The sequence below is a fragment of the Euprymna scolopes genome, chromosome 12 (assembly GCF_053919585.1).
Source record: "Euprymna scolopes isolate OS-2025 chromosome 12, ASM5391958v1, whole genome shotgun sequence".
Taxonomy (NCBI): Eukaryota; Metazoa; Mollusca; class Cephalopoda; order Sepiida; family Sepiolidae; genus Euprymna; species Euprymna scolopes.
In genome coordinates this window covers 80596749-80619271 of record NC_136493.1, presented here as the reverse complement: position 1 = coordinate 80619271, position 22523 = coordinate 80596749, and the positions used below count along the sequence as shown (strand labels likewise).

General features: G+C 32.6%; 1 protein-coding gene across 2 annotated transcripts in view; it reads left to right on the top strand.

The window, feature by feature from the left end:
- Nucleotides 1-22523, top strand: part of LOC145291372 (ATP-dependent RNA helicase DDX42-like) — a 70267-nt gene that overhangs the window by 6413 nt on the left and 41331 nt on the right. Inside the window, exons 2-7 of one of the 2 annotated variants that reach the window (XM_080137149.1) lie at nt 768-830; nt 1252-1474; nt 4975-5110; nt 8630-8685; nt 8994-9147; nt 13549-13689. In XM_080137149.1, coding sequence (XP_079993275.1) covers nt 770-830; nt 1252-1474; nt 4975-5110; nt 8630-8685; nt 8994-9147; nt 13549-13689 — 771 coding nt within the window. In that variant the 5' untranslated portion in view covers nt 768-769. The remainder of the gene's footprint in view (nt 1-767; nt 831-1251; nt 1475-4974; nt 5111-8629; nt 8686-8993; nt 9148-13548; nt 13690-22523) is intronic. The other variant, XM_080137150.1, reaches the window with a different exon arrangement.

The following is a 22523-nucleotide window of genomic DNA, read 5'->3' as shown; positions in this document are numbered from 1 at the left end:
AACTGTTTTTCCAAACCAATAACTTGAGTTGAGCAATGTTTTCAAAATTAATATTATACGAAATTCATCCATTTTTTTTTTTAAATAATATCTTATTATCTAGCTGGAGATAGGGTATCCTACCAAATGCCAGACATTCACCCACTATCTCAGGCATTCCAACAGAATCTTTTTATGATTCTAATTGTCCCCTTTAAGTGCAATTGTTTGAATCTCTCTTGTACTTGGTTATTTGCAATATGTTTGCCAGATACTTTCAGAGTTCCAGTTAATATACACTCACAAATTATTGTTCTTAGTTACATCGACAGAGACATGAAAATAACATTCAAGATGATAATAGTGGTCCAAAGAATCCAAATAATACAACTGTCAGCTTGATGTCAGTTCAGACCCCCAATCTCTCTCCTGCTATGAACATCTATCAACAAAGATTGCAACACACAGTGCACCTCTACTGGCTTTTTGAGAACATGATAGTTTTTAATGATGTAGTCTCTGGTGTTAAACATTTCAATTTTGTTAAATTTCCAATCAGGAATGCTGAACCTACTGTACATATCAATATTTTGTTATTTTGGTGCTTGTTTTTGGATCATCACTGATCGTCATCACTCGTTCTTGAAAACCAGTTTTCCAGAAATTTCCTTTACTTAAACTTTTATTTTAGCTTGATCCTCTATTTTTGTTGTGATTGTTATCATTTTTCCTTGTTTATATTGGAGAAATACAAAAGATGATTTCATTTTTTTTTTTTTTTTTTTCAGCCATGGATCGTAATCGTTATATGAGTTACTCTAAATCCGAGATGAAACCACCAGATAGATCATGTAAGTAAAACGCCAAAGAAACTGGTTTTTATGTTTATAGGATGAAGGAATGTAAATGACACAAGTTATAGAATCGGGAAATCAGTTATACACACGTGCATGCATATTGATAAGAATTGAACAAAGTTCCAAATCTGAACTATAGCAGTGGATAAAATAGTATATGTTTACTAAATCATCTGTTAATGTTTGCTTATTCGCTATTTATTTTTCAACATGTGAATGTACAAATGGCAAATTTAGGTAGATTTTGAAGCTTAAATTTATTCATTACATTATTAAACGTGTTAAAATGAATTATATCTGCATTTTTTTTTTAAGACTGCATTTTTTCCCCCGATTGTATTTTATGAAGGTACACCATGACTATAAATAAAGCATTGAATTCTTTTCTGAACTAATTTTTATAATTTCTTTGTAGCTGGAAGTTCTCGCTCGATAAAATTCAACAAAGGAGGAGATGGTCGTCCCAGGGGCTTTGGTTTTCAAGGATTTGCTATAAATAAAAGGCCTCCGGAACCTTCAAGTACAAAAACTTCCGGTTCGGAAACACTTGGTTTTGCTCCTGGTAGCACCCTGTACCCAAGCCGATCATATGGCTACACTACCAACATTGGGAAGAAACGAGTAAAAAGTGAAGAAGAGTGAGTATAATATTTACATTCGCAAACATTTTTATCATATATTTTAAATGGTGATCGGTACATTTTAAAATTAAAGTTCATAAAAGCCATAGTTTCATTTTGGTAAATCTTCTCCAAGTATCTTCTTCCTTCAAATTGCATTTATTTGAGGTGTAACATATTGTAACAACAAAAACGATACATTTGCTGAAATCTTTACAATTTTCATAAAAGATTCAGAGAAAAAACAAATTTCTTTGGTTTATAAAACAAAGAGGTCGACAGATCGCTATATATATAGATGATTTCTTTAAAAAAATAAAATTAGTATGAATCAACATATGACCTTTTTTACCTTCCTACCTGTACCCATAGCAGCATTCATCTGGGATGGGTTGAGCCGATTCCAATGCATCTTGCATCAAAGCCATCCACCCTCATCAGTTGGCAGCAAAGTTGACGGCATGATCCAGCCATTCACGGTTCCAGAAGTGGACACAAAACCACAAGGATCAAACGCAATCTCCATATCTGCTTTTACTGTCACAAACTAAGTCTTAAGTTGGCCACCTTGGTGATTTTTCTAACCAGTGGGTGCATTGGGCATCACCAATTGATGGACAAACTCACCCCTGGCTGGCACAACACATGATCGAACCACTGGTTTCCTTTTCAGCAGAGTTTCCTCAAGGCCAAGGCTGTTACATCTAGTGTGTATGGTTGAGTTAAGGATTCGGTCGAGAGGTGAACGCATGGGATACAATGGAGGCAGTACTGCGCAGTGGCCAGGTCTCACATCCATAAAGAAGAATTGATCTGACCATGGTCTTCTAGATCCACAACTTTGTGGAACGTCTTCTCTCCTGATGAGAGCATAGTCGTTTTTGAAGATGGATGAAGGCTGCTCTAGCCATGTTGATATGGGTGATGATTTTGTCTTTCGCTTGACCGGTTGCTGTAAAATTGGTGCCAAGGTATTTAAAGCATTCAATCTCTTCCACAGCTTCACCATTAACTCAGTCAGGTGGGGGGACGTTACCAAAGAGGATTTTGGTCTCAGAAGCCTTGATTCTCATTCCAACCATTTTGATTATGCGACTGACTTCGTTGATTGCATGCTGGACCTTTGTGTATCACAACATCATCGGCAAATTCGAGATAGGTGATAGAACTGTCGTTGGTTATTCTGAAACTAGCGGAGCTAGCCAAGCTTTTCTCTAGGATTCAATCGATGATGTAATTAAACTAGATGGAGGAGAGTACACATCCTTGGCAGACGCCTGTTTAAACGACTAAGGAATCAGATTATTCCCTGTAGCACCTCACTCTAGTTCGTCTGTGCACGTAGTATGCCTTGATAAGGTTGAAAAGCTTGGCATGGAAGTCTTTTCGGATCAACTTGATTTAGTTAATAACATTGTTTTCCCAGATTCTTTTGGGTATTTACAGGAGGAACTACATAAAAGTGGCCATATTCATGAGTGAAATTGGTTTTATAGAACCAGATTTGAATTTAACAAAGCCATATCACCAGTTCTCATTATCCATTTTGTGATGGTCACTAAAAGTTTGGCAGGCAATTGACATTTTCCTGTTAAAAAATTATTGCATAAACAAAATGAATTCATTTTTCTTTGAATATTTTACAAACACTTCATCAAAGATGTCTGATGTATCATTTTTTGGTTATATTTAATTTTACTTATGGTATATACTCAGTTCATAAATGTTAGTTGAAAGAGAAATTTGTTTACTAAAATAAACCCATTTTTATTTTGTTTTTTATATCTATCATATATATATATATTAAGTTATATTTTTAATGTGAGATGATCTATAATTATTGCATGCACTTTGATTATTTCTTTTGTCCAAAAAACAGCACTATACTATAATATACATTTCATCCAAGATTTCATTTGATGCATCATTTTTTTTTTTTTTTTTGTCCTTACTCTTTTGATTAAGGTTTAAAAAAATCTCTGGAGACACAATTAACTAAAGTGAATTTGGTTTTATTAGGTTTTTATAAATATTTGTCTGAATTTCAATTCTCTTTAATTATGGTAAATCTTTTTAAAATTCAAGGAGCAGGCATATTTTTAATTAATTATGATGAGGATTGAGTGGTGATGGGCTGTGCCAAGTTCTAATCCTGTTGGTTCCATAGTACTACTTTCAGTAATGTTAGCAACCTTCATGTAGCTCATCCTGTAAGTATCTGATTTTATAAGGAATTGGAATTAATGCCAACGACAGAATAGAGCAGATGGTCAAAAAAACTTGTACCATGCCGATTTATGCAAATTTGCTTTATTATAATTATATTTGGTTTAACCTCCGCTTTACATTCTGATATGTGTTTGACAGCTTTTAAAAATTGACTTCCAAATTAACTTATGTTCATTGGCAACAGTTCATCTCAAATGCTGCTGTTCGTTCTTGCTGCAACATATCCTCTCTACATCAAGCTCTCCTCACAAGATGTTTTCGTTGGTTCGGTTACACTCTTTATCGTTATCCAGATGACTTCATCCACAAAATCATCGATCGAGCCCTTTTTTAGAGTCTGAAAAAATGATGCACAGGCCAGCTGAAAAAAATAGCTTAGAACGGTGAAACAAGGATGCTGATCTGATCTTGGGTCCTTGCCTTATGGAGTTCACTGCTGGAACTGTGAAATCTCTGACCAGGTCTTTATTTATCCCTCTTTCTCTCAAATCCATCCTCATCACTTCCATGTTTTCATTGGCTTGTCCCCTGTCAACTCGCTATTTTAACTAATTTACATCTAACTTGAGCATAGGCATTATTTCAAGTTGACCAAACTGACAAAAAAATTCAGTTCCATTGATATCATTATCAAAGACAAAAATGAATTTGTACAATGTAAATTATTAACAATAATTCGGCTATCACAGAAGTAAGAGTTTCATATAAATTAGGATAAGCAGTAAATCCAAGTTGTATCCAAACAAGTACTCAGTTTTACCACACAAAATTACTATCAATGTTGAGATGTTTTTTTTTTTAACAAAACATTAATCCTACGATACAATTTGGCACATGTGAGAGTTTATTAATTTTCAGATGTGACATTGTTTATATAATTTGTAGTGATGTGACAATTCCTAGATTTTTCTTGATTCTTATACCATTATCGATTCTTTTAAAACCTAAATATTAAGCTATGGGATTGTTTATTTTTTTTTTTTTTTCAGATTAGCATAAAAAGCCATGTAATATGTACATATATATTTTTAGAAATGTAAAAATAAACTTGTGTGTCTGGGTGGGTTGCTCTATAGATTTTAATTTAACTGGTAGTTTAAAAAAATACTTATCATTAGTACCATCAATGGAAAATTAAATTTCAAACAAAAAATGCAAAAGAATCGTTTTTGGTATTGGAAAATAAGCACAATTTTTTCCTGATTAATCATCCCAACACTAACTAATAATTAGCAAATTTTACAAATTCTGCATAAAAATGCCATCTGATAATTATTTTTGTCTTACAGATATTTTGAGGATGAAGATGAAGACAATCCGGACTTGGAATACCAACCTGCCCCCGGTAGCCCTGGAATGGAAAAAGATTCCCCTGAAACAAGTGACAGTGACGATCCGTTAGATGCTTTCATGGCTAGTATTGAGGTTTGTAATGTTTTATTTTCTGTTCAGTTTAGTCTCAGTTAAGGGTTTTTATTTTTAGCACTGCACCCATTTTTTCTTTTTCTTTTTTTTTTTATTTAGATAAAATTTATTCTTTTCCAGGAATATTTGCTGAAGAAATTTGTTGATAATGAATTGGATGCTACGTTTCTGTTTCTCTCATGAAAATCTTTTTTACTTCTCTGTATAACTATGGAATGATTATGAAAAGTGATGGATGTAAATATGACTGAAACTGAGAGGTTTCAGTTGTGACGGGGAATTGGAAAGAGCCTCACAAATGGAATGACTCTTTTTTTCTTTTTTTTTCCATAAGAATCCAGATTTGATTCTGATTTTTTGTTTTTTATGTAGAATTCAACTTTAAGCCAAGAAAATCCAAATTTACGATTTTTAGCGCTTAAAAAGTTTTAATTAATTTGAATACGTCTGCTGCAAACAAGATGAGCTACCTCTACTGGGCCAGAGGTTTCCAGATGCTGGAACGCTTTTTACTTTAATAGCTTTTTTCATTGGACCACTTGCCTTTGACATTCCCTCCCTGCTCCCTATTTTCTACATGTAGAAATTTAAATGTAATTTGAACAAATATTTTGCTGCACAACTCCCCCTTAAAATGATTCAATAAATCTTGTCCCTAATCACAGTAGTACCCTTACATCTCTGTGGCTATATACCTTGTTTAGTATGAATAAAAGTAAAAAAAAAAAAAAAAAAAAAGTTCTCATTACATCAATGTTTTGCTCAATCTTCTAGAGGTTATACAGAATGTGCTTTGCCAATTCAGTAAAATTGATTTAAAGTTCTTAAAATTGATCTATTATGTGGATTATTATTGCTGATATTTATGTACCAGATTGCTCGTTCCATATTAAAGACAATCTTTTCAAGTGAAGAAATTAAACTTTGGATTTTCAAAAGAGAATTTCATTTTTTTTTCTTTTTACCAAACATGAATTTGCAAAGGTTTAGCTATTAATATCTAAAATAAAATTTATCTTTTTAGGTGAATTAATATTCATAAAATTTGTTTTGGGTCAACCTGTCTTAATATTTAGATTGCAATTCCTGTTTATGCTTAAAGAAATCTGGTTGAATCACTACAATGTATTAGGAATCAATAAAATATGTTAAGATTAGACAGGATGAAAAAAAATGAGATTAATCATCTCAGTCAAGCAGTAGATAAATTACAGCTGCATTCCTTGGATTATTTGGATTTTTCAGAAGATTATTTGGATTGTTCTTAAGTGTTATTTTCACTGCGTTTTTCTGAAACTGACTCGTGGTTTCAAGGTTAAACCTGGTGGCACTAGCTTAAAGATCACTGCATCTGCATAGTTTTTAACAGTCTTCATTTCATTTTCATTTTTTGTATTATTTTGGGTTCATACTGATTTGAATCTGAGTCTCAGGATGAGGGTTGATTATTTGTATTATTTTTTCAAATTAGTCATGCGAAGATTCCAAATAATATGAATAATCAATCCTCATCTAAAAAATTAAGAAACATAACTGCATTTGTATTGTGTAACCACTTTTGCACCTGTGTTTGTTAGGTTTTGTATTTTTTTTTTTTTTTTTACTGTTATTTGTACAAAATCTCCAACCAACTTTTTCTTTTTTTAATAACTTGTATTTAATCTTGGCACATAGAATAAGCTTCTTGTCGTTGTATTATCTTGTGTTTTGATCTGTATATGTCTATTTCTAAATAGCATCATTAATTTCATTAACAGCGAATAAAAAGCAAAAATAAGTGGAAGCAAAAAAAGAAAAAAGATGATCGAAAGAAAAAACATGTAAATAATAAATAAGTCTGTATTATTTGGCGTATTCGGACAATTATTCTCATCTTAGTTGAATCTGTAAAGACCCGTGGCGTAATGGATAAAGTACTTGCTAAAACTTAGTTATAAAGTTATTCTCTTTTGGAGGTTGAAGGTGCAATCCTCAGAGAATTGTGAATTACTTAAAGAGTTTTACTTGAAATTTCATTTGGATTTCCGAGTTTGACAAGATACACTTGAAGGAGATTAGCGGGTTCATCAACCAAGATGTGAAAATAACACTTGAGATGAGAACAGTAGTCCAAAGAATTCAAATAATATAAATAATCAAACCTCATCTCCAAAATTTGGAAATATTTTCTCATCTTGGTTGTTATTTTCACACCATTTCAACCCAAATAACCTCTGACCTGCTTCAGGCACATCTTTTCAAACTTTTAACCTTCTAGTTGAATGTAGAATTCTTTGTGGAACATTAGAACCTAAATGGAATTTGAACTGAACACGGGGTAAATTGTTTTCATTTCGTCAACTATGGCTGGATAGAAGTGGTAATTCGTTATCACCCAACAGGGCTTTTACGTTATGAGTGAAACGATGCCATTTACGAGTGATTTTTTTTTTTCTTTTTAAGTGTTAACTAGAAATAATAAAACGCTTATCTTTTGGCGATTGCTTTTTTTTTTCACCAACAATCTTCTAAAGCTTTTTTTTTGTTGTTTAAATGAAACAAACAAAGTCAAATTATTTAAATAATAAAAATTTAATAGAACAATATACTTTTTTTAATGAGGGCTGTTTAAAAAAACATCTAAAGAAATTTGAATGTTTATACCTTTTGAATCTCAACAGAAAATTCAGTGCTTATTTAGAATTACTTATTTAAAAAAAAAATTAGCAGAACCTTTGACATATGTATTTGTCACGGAACAGATGTCATATTCCAAAAATCAAGTGAGTTTGGCTAGAACCTTTTTTATTTGGCTAGTAAACAAAAATATTTAGTTGTCAAAAGTTAACTAAAGATAAATTTGTCTGTAGAGTCCTGCCGAAGTTTCACATAAAGATTTCCAAGTTCAAAACTATACACTAGAAGATTGGATATTAAATCAGCCAAAACGTTATGAGAATAGCAGTCTGAAGAATTGAAATAATACAAATTATCATCATCTCAAAAATTCAAAAGTCTGTTCATTCTTTTTACTTGAAATTTGGATTCTTTAGATTACTGTTCTCATCTTCAGTATTATTCTCATAACGTTTAGACTGATGTGAACTCCGACCTTATTCAGGTGTATCTTGTCAAACTCCGGAATCTGCAAGGAGTTTCAAACAGAACCCTCTATTTAATCCATGAGTGTAGCATAGCTGGATAGAAGTCTTAAGTAATTTGCAATAGTATCGGGCCGCACTGGGAATGGAAGGTTCAATCTTCAATGTGGGTAATACTAAGAATACAAACATTGTAAAAATAAAACTCAAGATGAGAAGAGTAGTCTGAAGAATCTGAATAATACATATTATCAAACCTCATCTCAAAAGTTCAGGAACATGAAAAGAATTTGTTGAACATTGTTGAAAGTGTGTTTTGAAGCATTTCGGATAATTGTTTTTTCTTATTTGTATGCCAGAAAACTCTCACAATAAAGGCCAAGAACTAAGTTGAGTGTTGAATGTTAGAATATTCCTGTACTTCTGTGTTTATTTTCAGAAAGAGGTGAAAGACCAAGATACTAAGGTGAAAAAAGAACCTGAAAAGATCGACAAGTAAGTATTACAAGTCCTTTTGGTGGATGTGAATGTAAAAGAAACGTTTCTATTTCTCCTTCTCCCCACAAGAGTAGCGTCAACGCATTTTGTGCTGCTGTTATCGGCTCGTGTTTCATTGCGTTTTGCAAAAGATCAACAGGATAAGTTTTTTTTTTTTTAAAATCTTTAAATCATTTTATAATTTTATTTTTTTACATTTGCACACATTTTGTTTTATGCTCTTTTCATGTCTTGACATTTTAATAGTGTTATGGGATTTGTGCTCTCGGCTTCATAAAATGAAATGTTATTTTTGTTTTTTGCAGAGGTGTACGCGAGGACATAGAGCAGGAAGATGATCAAGAATCCTACTTCCGCTACATGGAAGAGAATCCAACTGCTGGTCTCATCAAAGATGATGATGATATGGAAATAGAATACGATGATGAAGGCAATGCTATCATACCTGAAAAAATGAAGGTGAGTTGTAAATTATCTGATTATATACAAGGGATGATTGATAGGAATTGGAAAAAAACAGAACTTTTTGGGGAATTGATATCAGAATCAAAAACAAAAACAAAAAAATTATATTGATTTTTCAAGGCTAAAAACAATTTTCTTTTCTGTTTAAAACTTAGATTTCCATGGTTGGTATGATGAAATAATAAATATTTATTGATTTTAAAACCTCAGTAAAACTAAAATCTATCGATCATCACAACAGGTGTATTTTTACATTTTAATCCTCTCATACTATTCTTCATACTTTCAACTGACAATCCATTTCATCTCTTTAACCTTTTTCTTTGAATGGCGTTTGACCTTGATAAGGTCTCGTTTTCTAACATTAAATGCTTGCATTTCAACCTTCTAGAGGTGGAAATCTATTTTCAGGAGATCAATCTAGACATTCTTTCTGTGCAAAATTTGCATTAGTTTGTCATGTTCTACCAACCATTTCATGATAAAAGGCTATTTGAACTGGACACTCATGATTGCTAAAGACATGGAATTTGTGCCTACATAAGGGATGCCTCCATGTGGTATGGAAATTTCCAAAGAAAACTTTATAGTGCTTTATGTGTTTCCATATAGCACTCACAGCACCACATTCATCTTTGCCTTCTATCATCCACACAGTGACACAGTTGCTATCTTTCAGAGTATCTATGAGAAAATAGACATGGATTGTGTGTTTACTCTTCTGCTCTCATTCCATCAAAGTGTATCTTTACTTGATGGCTGACTTAGATAGCCTCTGATCTTTCAGAAATTCATCTACATTCCATTTTTTAAAAGAATGTGTCCTTTGTTGCATTCGAAATAATGAGTTTGTTAATTGTTGGTATTCAGAATTTTGTACGCTTCAAGAAATTCCAAAGGAACCAAACAACCAGCCTTGGTAAACCACTGAATGTGCTGCTACCATTGCTTGCAGAAATTTTGTTTTCAAAAGTTGTCAAGGCTGCTGTAAAAAAGGTGGGTTCCCTCTACTGTGGGAGAAAATTACACCATAAGGCATCCCATATCTTTACAAAGCCTTTATTTGCGCATGCAGGAAGTATTGTTGCTACAGCTTGACTGGACCATCTGCTACTAGTCTTTCACTGTTAGGGTCCAAAAAGTCTACCGACAAGCAACAAAATCCCACTACTTACTGTTGGCATCCCTAGATGTCGGAAAGCCTTCTACTCTAATAGTTTCTTCCCTTAAACTTTGGAATTCCCTCCCTGTTTACTGCTTCCCTAACTATACTAACCTGCAGAAGTTTAAATGTAATGTGAATATACATCTCACTACTCAACTCCCCACAGTTCGCTCTTAAACCCGATCCCAAATAGTAACTTCTTACATTCAAGTGGCACTATGCCTTGTTTGAGTTGAAAAACAAAAGGGTCTGAAACTAAATCCCTTTTCTTTTTAGAACTGCTAACAGCTGAATATTAGGCTCAAATAATGCTTTTCAAAGTATCGCCATAAATGGTGGTGTCTGCCATTGTTCACAGAAATCACTATTTCAATTGTTTTTAAAGAAATAGATGCTCTGAAACCAAAGGTATTGTTGGAACTGTTCGCAATCATTGCAAAAGAGTCTCTATACCCAATCTGTTGAGTCTAGCATGTTTGAGCAGAGGTTTTGTTCCCAAGAGTTTTGGTGAATAACAAACAGGATCCTCAGCAGATGTCTGACCTATTTCAACCCTCACCAATGCACTAGAAGTAATTTCCTCAGGATCTGATAAAGACAAACTTTTGCAAAAAACTTCACCCTTTGTGATCAAGGTTGTCTACTGCTTGAATTTTCCCCTAAGATGGTAAACACTATCAGCCACATCTACCTGTCTGAGAAGTTGCCAAACTCAAGAACCTAGATGTTAGCAAGCCAATTAACCACGACAAAATTACAGTTATATTGCTTAATAAGCTGCAACCTGAATTCTATTCTTACAAAGTTGTTTGATGATTGTTTAAAGGTGAAATCCTTCCATCACATTAGAAAACTTCCTCAGTCTAGGCAGTATTAAAACATATTGGAAGTCTGTTTTCAGTATCTCAATACAGACTAATCAGTTTCCTGTTGTTTGAATCTATGATAACTCAAGTTGTCAATCACTTGGGCAAAAACAATCTACTTCGTGACAAGCAATATGGATTTTGTCCTGTAAGATTAACTGCTGATGTGTTGACTGTAATATCACACAGGACCAATGATTTTATTCATGGAGGCTTAATTTGTAGAGTAATAGTTCTGTATATATAGATTGGTTTAGTGCAAAGGTTGACTTCACAAGCTAACTATGGAATATCTGAAAATGTTTTTTTCAATCATCAAATCCTTTCTCTCTAATAGGTTTCTAAAAGTAGTTGTTGATGGGCTGAAGTCTGAAGCGCATAGTATCAATATCGGTAAACCTTAGGCATCTATTTTGAGTCTAGCCCTCTTCCTGATCTTTATCAATAATCTTCCAAATCACATTCTAAGTTCATTCATTGACATTTCTACATCTGACACACCCATCTATAGGAACACTTTGAAGAGCATTAATAATTAAGATCTTTCTGTTTCTCTCTCTTCTGACTTGGAGCATATAGTACAGGTACAGTCTGGGGGGGGGGTACCTTTTAGTACGTCTAAAACCAAGCTTCTATCCTTTCATCTTGGATCCTCACTTTGCCCCAATTGAAATTAATATTCCTCTTTTTGAAGAAGCTCCCACCCACCCCATTTTGTAATAGCAGCTAGGACTGACCTTATATACCAGACCTCAAGTCGAAGACTTACATCAAATCTATTGCTAAGGTTGCTGTAAAACTATTTGCATCATTCCACCACTGCAACACCATCTTCTACTTGTGTTATATACTGGGTGGTATGTTCATCTTAGGAAGAGTCTTAGTGTTTCATCTAGAGACAGGCTACATTGTACTACATGAGCACCACCTGTAATTCAACTATAAGAGATTTTTTAATATATCGATAGATAGACTGAGAGATAGTGTGCTTGACATTTATACATATATGTTTGTTGTAAATCGTCTAGTGATTGGAATGACCGCTGTTCATTTATCAATGAATAACGAGACACTTTGTTATAAACAAAGTTGGTTTATTTAACAAACATTCATATATACACAATACGGCGGTGGAAGTGGTGGAGAGAGGTGTAGGTTGTGAACGTGACGGGCAGTTCCTCGTTGTCTGTCCCTCGTTCCCCGTCTCCGCGTTTCTACTTTGTTTTTGTTTACCATCTCACTTTTATGGACTTTCGACCTGGTAACCCATAAACCAATTGTCATTGACCCATATTTTGACCAGCCTGGCGTTTGCTTTTGGTCTTACCCCCGACCGAATTACATCATCTCCAGGTAATCACAATTCCCGAGTTACATTTTTGTCAGCCTGGACATGAGTTCATTCGCACCTTGCTCCAGAAAACAGCCTGACCCATAAAACAATTTGCATCATAGGACCAGATCATCACAATTCCCGGGTTACGTTTTTGTCGGCCCGGATTTGAGTTCATTCACACTTTGCCTCCATAACACTCCTTCCCTGCCACCAAAAAAAATTTTTATATATACATATAATAAATTTTTTTTTTTAATTCTAGATTTCACTTGTATAAGAATCAAAATACTGTTGCTACATCTGGGAAGATGCTTAAAGCATCCTTTCGTGCCTTGACAGACTACAGAACCAACTTCGAAATCTATTGGGGGGGGGCTTTTTTCTTCTGTCCTGCAGGAGAGAAGTTGCTAATCTTTCTTTACTCAATCGTTATTTTTATGGTAGGTTTTCGACTGAACTCAATCTATGGTTTCTCCCTGTAAAACATTCACAACAAGAACTCATCTAGCTACAACAACTGTAAATAATTTTCCTTTCTGTATCTAAAACTAAACATAACTTTCAAAGTTTCTTTTTAAGAATTATTTGTCTGTGGAACACAATTCTATGGCACTGCTTTTCAACTGTCTATAGCATGGTCATTTTCAAGTTCAATGTTAACAGATTCTTGTTGAGCTATCATCTCAAATGATGTAATTTCTGGCCAGTCTCAACTATTTTTACTAATCCTCACATTTTCACTGTCATCCTGAAAAACTCCTTAACATTTATCCTCAAGTGGCCTATGTGACTTGATAAGTGATGACTTTTTAATATACCCAAAAAATTAACATTTGTATATATTGATACGTTGTTATTGGATATAATCACTATAAATGTTTTATAGAATTTAATTAGTTGAAATTTGCTCAATTCATACGCACACAAACACTTCATGTAAAAAAAAATGTTTCAAAAATGATTTTAGGTTTTCAATGAAAAAAAAGAATTCAAAAATGTTTTTTTTCTTTCCATTTCAATTCTGATAGATAATTGATCCATTACCACCGATTGATCATTCTGAAATTCCCTACCCTGAATTTTCAAAGAACTTTTATGAAGAACATGAAGAAATCAATCAACTCAGTGATTCACAAGCAGAAGAACTTAGGAACAAGCTTGGAATAAAAGTATGTTTTTTTTTTAAATTATTTCACTCCTTCTCTATTCTTGTTATTGTATTCCACTGTATAATAAAGACCATATTGCGTGGTATACCGTTTATTTTTGTCTGCAATATTTTTAAATGAACTAAAATATTTATTTAAAAGCATTTTTATCTCAATTGTAACATTGTCTAGAAACCAACACGTAGCCCCAGTTGCAAAGTAGACAAAGAATAGAAAAGAACTTCAACTCGCTTTTTCTTTGTAACAACGACATTTATTTCCTCATTGTCTATGGACATGACGTCACCCACATCATCTTGAACATTCTTGTGAACGTCTCGCCTGCCTCTAACATGATCTTGAACATGCTCCATGTTCCTAATGTGATCTCGAATATTATTCCCATCTCTAACATGATGTCCTTTTTAAAGTCTTTTTTTTTTTCCTACCAGTGACATCATTTTGCATGCATTTACATAAGTGCATCTGCACTATGTTACACAATGTTAGTTATGAATAGAGCTGTAACAACAGAATATTCTTTTCACTCTCGGGTATGTATCCGACACAGTTAGACACACTTAATCCAACCACATCCATCTATAAACATATAAGATATTAACGGATATATACCCGAGAGTCAAAACAATGAAAAGAATACGCTGTTGTCACAGCCCTAGTTATGAATATTTTCTCTTCATTAATGTAATGCCTCGAGATGGGGAGCAACATATATATATAAAAAAATTGTCCGCAAACACGTTTTGTAAACCATGAAACGTGTATGGATACATGGATAATATTAGCAATACACATGAAAAAATTGAAATAGCTTGAAATATTTCAATATTGGTATGCATAGAAAGAGCTCGATGAGCTAAGAAAGAATCTTTTTAAATTTTTTAAATCTGATTAAAATTAAGGAAGTTATGGCTATTTTTGTGCCTCACACGTTTGGATATTTTTCCCTCTTTAAGACCATATGCGTTTCGTCACATTTTTTACACTACTTTTTCAGTAAAAATGTCATATCTTTGTTAAAACACAAGACTAAGAAATGAAATTTACCATATAAGTGTATTTTTGTACAAGGAATCAGAATATGCAACTGAAAATCTCCCAAAGTTTATGGTTTCCAAATAATCTGCAGTAAATGTGCATAAATATGCAGCAATTCCTTAAAAATGCCATGTATCCATAAACAGAAAAGAAGTTGGAGAACTAAAAGTTGAATTGTAATGTGCTTTATGTACAAAAAACTTAAATCTAAACATAAGACCATTTAAAAATGAATATATTGCAATATTTCTTTGGTATTATTGTAGATTAACACCTTCTGTTTAACCCCACTCAACTCCTTCTGACCACCCCTCCAAAATGTGATTCTACCTTTTTAGGAAATTATGTATAAAATGCCATGAAAAACTTTAATGGAAGATAAACAAATTATTTTAGAATTGAATGTAAAATAATTTCCTATTACAGGTCATTCTAGCATTTTAGGGCAGTTAACTGTTTTTTTTTTTTTTCTATGGGAAAATATGCATGCTTTTTTTTTTTTTTTTTTTTTTTTAAGATGATTATGTGTAGTTTTAAGAGGGTTTCTATGCAATGAGAATATGGGGAGGGTTGCCATTCGGACTTTGAATTAATTGTAGGGCTAAGGAAAATTATGTGTGAACATACTGAAAACTTGACAGAGACAAAGCTAACAAAAACAATATTAGAGGGGGGAGCGGTTAGTTTCACAAAAATTTAATGTAAAATAATTCATCATTTCCTGGCCGTTCTAGCATTTTAGGACAGTTAACCAATTTATTTTTATGTGTATTTTTCTTTAAGGAAGGATCTATTTTTTGTTTGTTTGTTTTAGATGCTTGTATGTGGCTTACAGAGGTATTTTGTTGGGGGGGCTTGCCACTCGAACTTAGTGTTATTGTTAGGGTTAAAGAGTGTTTTAGGAGGAGACTTGCCACACATAATTTGTATTAGAGGTGAAGTTAAGAGAGCTTTTTTTCAAAAAGAGCGTTCAAAAATTTGTTGATTTCTATTTTCGAGGTTGAAGGTGTTAATTCCATAGGCCGTTTATACTACGCTGGAGCAGGTTGTAAAAATATCTTTCGCTTAATAAGTAGAAAAAAAAATAACGAAATAAAAAGCTTCCTAATTGTAGTTTGATGTGTTTTCTAACTGCTTTTAAAATTTCAAGAATATTGATATAGATTTTGAGGGTTTGTATTACTATACACATAGATTCGAAAAAGTTGTCAAAAAAACAAATATATAACAAATAAATGTTATCAAAAGCAAGTTACTTTTCTACCTAACTGGATAATTTTTTAGTGTTTTTATTTAATGTAACATGTTTATTCAGCTTGAAAACAGTGTTTACCGATGTTTTGGAAAATTTAAAATGGCGCCCGACTCTCTTGAAACGGTAAGTTTGGGGAAAAGAGTTAAAAATAAAAAAGTAGACAAAATACTGCTAGAAACTCGCTCAATATATGACATAGGCTGACATATATTCGGTGAGTTTTTAACAGTATTTTGTATAGTTTTTTTTATTTTTAACTCCTTTTCTCAAACTTACCGTGTCAAAGAGAGTCGGGCCGGGCGCCATTTTTAATTTTCCACGGTAAACACTGTATTTTTTTCGAGCTGAATAAACATGTTACATTGAATAAAAACACAAAAAATATATCCAGTTTGGTAGAAAAGTAACTTATCTTGCCTTTGATAACATTTATTTGTTATATATTTGTTTTTTGACAACTTTTTCGAATCTATGTATAAACGAGATTTTGATACTTATTTTGATTTTGAAAAAAAAACATTTGTGGCTGTTCGCAGTAAAACATTGTTTTAATTCGCTGTTCAAAACTAATTTAAAGAATAAAAGTGCATGCAAGCTATATATCTACAAAAGTTTTTGTTTTTTTAACCATGTTTTTAAATTTGACGAGATTTGTGAGAAATTGCAACAGATAATGCCGAATTGGTTAGGATTGTTGTTATTATATATTCTGAAAACCGAATAGTTCTAAACTAATGTTATTCTGATAACAAAATAGCTCTAATTAAACATAAGAACATTTATATTCATATTTTCATGTTTTTCTTAATTCGTTCTTGAATAAAAATTAAAGAACGCATGTTTGTTTACAACTGTGCTATCGCTGATTCTACAGGCTGGAGCTGCTGCTGCTGCTGCTGCTTAAACTTCATTTGACCAAATTCGATTAAAAAGAAACAATTTTTTTTTTCGGGTAGGTCCTTTTAAATTATCAATTACCGCGGTCCTACTCAACATAAAACAATACTTTTAATTGATAAAGATAGTAAAAAGATTGATTTACTTACTACTGGGTGTCCGAAGAATTTTTTTTTCAAAATGTTCAATACTCGTCATATTAAAATCTTATTTTTAACACGACAAAAAAAGAAATGGTCAAAAATATTTCGGACACTTGACAGTATTAAGATTAACACCTCTTCTAATTGGTTCCCAAATTTCATGACGAAATTCTTCATACAATCACGGTACGGACCTTTAGAAAACAGGGGGGGTCATTACAAAACCTTACCGAAAACGCCATTTTATGACGTTCACATTTTTATCACTTTATTTGCTTAAAACTCTTAAAATATATAATGTACATTCATATTTATTAATTCATTTGAAAGTATATTCATTTCCGAACAAAACAGTAGTAATTTGAAGACTTGAAGTGCTTTGGTTTAAAAAATATGGCTATTTTAGTAGAACTACCTTGAAATCTGTGATTATCCAAAGCGTTTTTTCGTCCGTGTGTATTACTAATAATATGGATAATTAAATTAAAATATATATATATATATATATATATATATATCCTGTCACGTAAAGGTTAATGAGTACAAAACTGTCAGACAAATAAAGGAAAGGAAGTTGGAACCCTCCATCCCCTATTGTTTCAAAGAAACGATTTCTCTGTTTTCTTTACTGCTTTATACATATTCTTTTTTTTTATGTCTTATCTGTCGCAAAAGCTGTTGATTGTGTTTTTTTTTTTTTTTTTTTTTTTAAACATTTGGCATCATGTTTTAATTCTGACAACATGGTTGTATTCGAATGCAGTGGCAACAAATACTTGTTATAAACACTCTTCATAAGTAATCCAATTTTATTCATGTTCAATCATCTCATTTGCCATTGAATTTAAAATTTATTTTGTTAACTCTTATCCTTGAGTGGCTTTTGGTCTTGATAATAATGACTCGTGAAATAAAAAAGTTTGAAAGATTAAGATTTTATCATTATCCACATTTCATTTCTTCATCGTCTTTAAACCAAATATTAATTTCATTAAAGAAAGATCTTTTTTTTTTATTACCACCCTTTGCCATTTCTCTTCCTCGGGCAAAAACGTACAAAATGATTCCGACATACATGTACAAATATGTTTGATGCATGGTATCTAAGAGGTTTTTAGTTATAAAGCTGTGATATGCAATGTTACATTTTTTTGTTGGGAGTGCATTGTTATATTACATCTGGATGGCAGACTTGCAACCAGATTAATGCTTTTCACCTAAGAAATAAACTGACCTTTTGAAGTGGTCATGTTTTTTTGGATGCAACGTTCTATGCTGGGATTATGAGTCACTTAGATCTGGGAAAAATTGGTATTGATCTAGAACCTTACTTAAAGTTGTGTCGGTATCTTTGGCAGTTTATGGTAAGCAGCTAGTAAAGTTGTCAGAAGCCAACACAAACACTGTCGGACGATAAATTCAGAACACTGAAAACAAAACTTTAACACAGTAAGATAATACTTACTATAATCATATTGACACACCAGTTCTCTTTGAATCACCAAAGTTAAGCAATATTGACCCTGGTCAGTACCAGATGGGTGACCATTTAGGAAAGCAGACACTGAATGTAGTAGGACGTCGACACCTCTCTGCAAGAACTGCAAAAACCTAACTTTGTCATCTTCCCTGATGGGGGATATACATGTGACTGGGGGCTGCTTGTGAATTTCATACTCCTATGAAACTTCCTCCTTTGGCTGGAGCCGGTTCAACCCACTTAGGGTGAATGCCAATTCAGTATGAAATAAATATTTTTATTTATTTTAAAAATTTTTTCTAAGAAAATTTTTTTTTCTTTTTTTAAAGGCAAAAACATGGAAATAACTATGATCGAAAACAAGCTTTTTTCTTAAGCAAAGTATCAAAAAAGTGTTTTTTTTATTTTTATCCTATTAATGAAAACAATTTTGTCATCTACTGACAAGTGATTGCTTATTGACCAATTATATTGGCTTTTTCTGGCTAGTTTTCCAGCAGCTTACCATAAAGTGTTAGAAGATGCAGATAGGACCTTGGGTCATATTCTGGATCAGTACCAAGTAATGAATGCCCCTCCAGTTATGAAGCAAGCTGGGCAATAACTTGTTTTATGTCCATAGATAAACTGGCTGATAATTTTCAAGTAGATAGCTGGGTAGTGTAATATAAATGACACCAGCATTTATATATATTTCAGCAGGATGGATGAACACGGGAGGTCAGTTGGTTTCTGTAGGTCTCAGTTAGATGAGCCCTCTGGCCTGAAGCTAATTATTTATTTTCCATTGGACTGGTGTTTTTGATTTGGTCAGGTTCAGAGTTCTGATTGCAGTCTGTCGTTCAGTGAAGAAGTATCATTGTAACCTCCCTTAAAATAAAACATTGTAACGTCTCTTAAAATAAAAAATTGAAGTTGTGTGGAAGGATAATATTTTTGTTACAGCAGTGACAGGTTATGCAATTGACACTGATCGTCGTCAAAATCCCACACCCAATATATGAAAACAATAAGTAGATGATAAGTGACCCAGCATTACCACCAGGTTGGAAGAAACGTTGTAGTGGCCAATTCAAAACCTGATTCCGAACAGTGAAGTAGTAATACACACGGACGAAAAAACGCTTTGGATAATCACTGATTTCAAGGTAGTTCTACTAAAATAGCCATATTTTTTAAACCAAAGCACTTCAAGTCTTCAAATTACTACTGTTTTGTTCGGAAATGAATATACTTTCAAATGAATTAATAAATATGAATGTACATTATATATTTTAAGAGTTTTAAGCAAATAAAGTGATAAAAATGTGAACGTCATAAAATGGCGTTTTCGGTAAGGTTTTGTAATGACCCCCCCTGTTTTCTAAAGGTCCGTACCGTGATTGTATGAAGAATTTCGTCATGAAATTTGGGAACCAATTAGAAGAGGTGTTAATCTTAATACTGTCAAGTGTCCGAAATATTTTTGACCATTTCTTTTTTTGTCGTGTTAAAAATAAGACTTTAATATGACGAGTATTGAACATTTTGAAAAAAAAATTATTCGGACACCCAGTAGTAAGTAAATCAATCTTTTTACTATCTTTATCAATTAAAAGTATTATTTTATGTTGAGTAGGACCGCGGTAATTGATAATTTAAAAGGACCTACCCGAAAAAAAAATTGTTTATATTTCTCGAATTTGGTCAAATGAAGTTAGTATTTTAAAGAAGCAGCAGCAGCTCCAGCCTGTAGAATCAGCCATAGCACAGCACAGTGTAAACAACAAGCGTTCTTTAATTTTTATTCAAGAACGAATTAAGAAAAATATGAAAATATGAATATAAATGTTCTTATACGTTTAATGAGAGCTATTTTGTTATCAGAATAACATTAGTTTAGAACTATTCGGTTTTCAGAATGTATAATAACAATCCCAACCAATTCGGCATTATGAATCTGTTGCAATTTCTTACATTGCTCGTCAAATTTAAAAACATGGTTAAAAAAACAAAAACTACAATTAGGAAGCTTGGGTATTATTATACAAACACCGTGACAGCGTTAGGGTTAGGGTTGGGGTTAGGGTTAGGGTTAAGGTTAGGGGTTAGGGGTAGGGTTAGGGGTAGGGGTAATTCGCTGTCACGGTGTTTGTATAGTTTTACCGAAGCTTGCATGCACTTTTATTCTTTAAATTAGTCTTGAACAACGAATTAAAACAATGTTTTACTGCGAACAGCCACAAATGTTTTTTTTTTTTAAATCAAAATAAGTATCAAAATCTCGTTCATACATAGATTCGAAAAAGTTGTCAAAAAACAAATATATAACAAATAAATGTTATCAAAGGCAAGATAAGTTACTTTTCTACCTAACTGGATATATTTTTTGTGTTTTTATTCAATGTAACATGTTTATTCAGCTCGAAATACATACAGTGTTTACCGATGTATTGGAAAATTAAAAATAGCGCCCGGCCCGACTCTCTTTGACACGGTAAGTTTGAGAAAAGGAGTTAAAAATAAAAAAAACTATACAAAATACTGTTAAAAACTCACCGAATATATGTCAGCCTATGTCACGGTAACATATTGAGCGAGTTTCTAGCAGTATTTTGTCTACTTTTTTATTTTTAACTCTTTTCCCCAAACTCACCGTTTCAAGAGAGTCGGGCGGCGGGCGCCATTTTAAATTTTCCAAAACATTAGTAAACACTGTTTTCAAGCTAAATAAACATCTTACATTAAATAAAAACACTAAAAAATTATCCAGTTAGGTAGAAAAGTAACTTGCTTTTGATAACATTTATTTGTTTTATATTTGTTTTTTTTGACAACTTTTTCGAATCTATGTCTATAGTAATACAAACCCTCAAAATCTATATCAATATTCTTGAAATTTTAAAAGCAGTTAGAAAACACATCAAACTACAATTAGGAAGCTTTCTATTTTGTTATTTTTTTTTCTACTTATTAAGCGAAAGATATTTTACAACCTGCTCCAGCGTAGTATAAATGGCCTATGGAATTAACACCTTCAACCTCGAAAATAGAAATCAACAAATTTTTGAACGCTCTCTTTGAAAAAAAGCTCTCTTAACTTTACCTCTAATACAAATTATGTGTGGCAAGTCTCCTCCTAAAACACTCTTTAACCCTAACAATAACACTAAGTTCGAGTGGCAAGCGCCCCCCCCAACAAAATACCTCTGTAAGCCACATACAAGCATTTAAAACAAACAAACAAAAATAGACCCTTCCTTAAAGAAAAATACACATAAAAATAAATTGGTTAACTGTCCTAAAATGCTAGAATGGCCAGGAAATGATGAATTATTTTACATTAAATTTTTGTGAAACTAACCGCTCCCCCCTCTAATATTGTTTTTGTTAGCTTTGTCTCTGTCAAGTTTTCAGTATGTTCGCACATAATTTTCCTTAGCCCTACAATTAATTCAAAGACCGAATGGCAACCCTCCTCATATTCTCATTGCATAGAAACCCTCTTAAAACTACACATAATCATCTTAAAAAAAAAAAAAGCATGCATATTTTCCCATAGAAAAAAAAAGTTAACTGCCCTAAAATGCTAGAATGACCTGTAATAGGAACTTATTTTACATTCAATTCTAAAATAATTTGTTTATCTTTCATTAAAGTATTTCATGGCATTTTATACATAATTTCCTAAAAAGGTAGAATCACATTTTGGAGGGGTGGTCAGAAGGAGTTGAGTGGGGTTAAACAGAAGGTGTTAATCTACAATAATACCAAAGAAATATTGCAATATATTCATTTTTAAATGGTCTTATGTTTAGATTTAAGTTTTTTGTACATAAAGCACATTACAATTCAACTTTTAGTTCTCCAACTTCTTTTCTGTTTATGGATACATGGCATTTTTAAGGAATTGCTGCATATTTATGCACATTTACTGCAGATTATTTGGAAACCATAAACTTTGGGAGATTTTCAGTTGCATATTCTGATTCCTTGTACAAAAATACACTTATATGGTAAATTTCATTTCTTAGTCTTGTGT